Source organism: Echinops telfairi, unplaced genomic scaffold, assembly GCF_000313985.2.
Source record: "Echinops telfairi isolate 266 unplaced genomic scaffold, ASM31398v2 ScPeMD7_7412;HRSCAF=8450, whole genome shotgun sequence".
Lineage (NCBI taxonomy): Eukaryota > Metazoa > Chordata > Mammalia > Afrosoricida > Tenrecidae > Echinops > Echinops telfairi.
Window position 1 is genome coordinate 3,498,460 of NW_022111312.1, and position 1,632 is coordinate 3,500,091.

At 57.8% G+C, this 1,632-nt stretch overlaps 1 protein-coding gene across 1 annotated transcript in view; it reads left to right on the top strand.

Moving 5' to 3' along the window:
* Positions 1-1,632, top strand: part of OAS2 (2'-5'-oligoadenylate synthetase 2) — a 32,594-nt gene that overhangs the window by 3,192 nt on the left and 27,770 nt on the right. The window contains exons 2-3 of the mRNA XM_045296696.1: positions 715-933; positions 1,107-1,302. Of these exons, the coding sequence (XP_045152631.1) occupies positions 715-933; positions 1,107-1,302 (415 nt within the window). The remainder of the gene's footprint in view (positions 1-714; positions 934-1,106; positions 1,303-1,632) is intronic.

The following is a 1,632-nucleotide window of genomic DNA, read 5'->3' on the forward strand; positions in this document are numbered from 1 at the left end:
GGCTGGCCTGAGCCCCGAGTCAGGTCCGGCCCCTACTGGTTGTGCATCCCTGAGCACCTCTGGGCCTCTCTCCGGGTCTCCCTCCTCTCTGCTTTGAGTCAGACTCCCCAGGGAACCAGAAGGAGAGAAAGGGGTGCCTGTAAAATGTCACTTACTTAGGAGCTCTGGTGGCATAGCGGTTATGCACTGGCCTGCTAACAGCCAGTCAGGAACCGCGGGCCTCTCTGGGAGAGAAAGGCGGGGTTGTTTACTCTGGTCACAGTCTCAGAAACCCACGGGGGCCATTCTACCCTGTCCTATAGGCTCGCTCCTCACCTGTGAAACGTCTCTTTCTTACATACCACGTCACTTATTTCGATGGTGTGTATCCCGCTACGGTCCCAGGGGGTTTGCATGTATTCTTGAATCCCCATAGTCAGTCGCCCAACAAGAGATGCCACTGGGATCCCCATTTACCAGCAAAGAAATCAAGGCACCAGGAGGGCACGCGGCTCGCCCAAGGGCAAGCCTGTCTTAGGCACTCTGCATTGGCAGGGTTGGGGGGCACTGTTGAGAGCTGAAGTCCGAGGAGTTGCAGGCTGTGACTCACAGGCCAGGGGCGGGGCCGAGCCTCTGGAAACCCTGGTGGCTGAGTTTCGGTTTCCTGACTCCACTGGGCTGGCTACAGGAGCCCCTCCCTTCTGCCTATCGGCCAGTCTGTCTGTTCCCTGGCAGCCGCAGCAGCAGCAGCAGCTGCAGCAGCAGGAAGCTATGTGGGGCTGGTGCTCACACTCGAAAGTGAACTCTATACCCGCCCAAGCCCTGGGGCCATTCATTCAGAGCTCCCTGCGGCTCCCTGAAGACAGCAGGACACAGATTGACCAGGCAGTCAACGCCATCTGCGCTGTCCTGCAGGACTGCCCGCAGCAACCCGTGGTTGGTGGAGTGGCCAAAGTGAGTGCAGGGCTGGGGGGCGCTGTGCCTTGGGGAGCCAGGAGAGGCCAGGGCCAGGTTCATCAACCCTTACTCAGGTGAGGTGAGGGAGTTAGGCTACAGCCATTAAGGCTGGCTCTGCCCCTTACCAGGTGTGTGGCCCTGGGCAGGCTCCTCCACCTCCTATGCCTCAGCTTTCAAAACGGATAAAAGGGAGAGAGGAAGACGACCAGCTCAGCGTGCTGGGAATCTGGGCATCTAAAAGGAGCCGGACTTGGCATCCGATCAATGAGAGGGCACTGCTCGCCAGCAGGATGTCTGCTTCCCATGATTATTTCTACCCACTCAAGGCTGCTCTCTGGTTCTGCAACAGCAAGGAGTGGGACTCAGGTAGACGGCTGCCTTCTGCTGGGAACGATGGGTGTCATGGGCACAAGTCTTATATACTTTGGACATGGCCGAAGGGACCCGTCCCTGGAGAAGGATATCAGGCTTGGTAAAGTCAAGGGGCAGCGGAAACGAGGAGACCGCGTGACCCAGTGGCTGCAGCAAGGAACCCAAGCATAGGAACTGTTAGATCTCTCAGAGGAGAGATATACCTCCGCCCTTGGCTCCGCGCAAGAAAGAATTCACGCCGAAGCCTGGTTTGTGATCCAAGTGAGTTTTATGAGAGTTAGAAGGTTCGGGTTTACACAGGCACCTGCAGGGCTCCTCACGAGC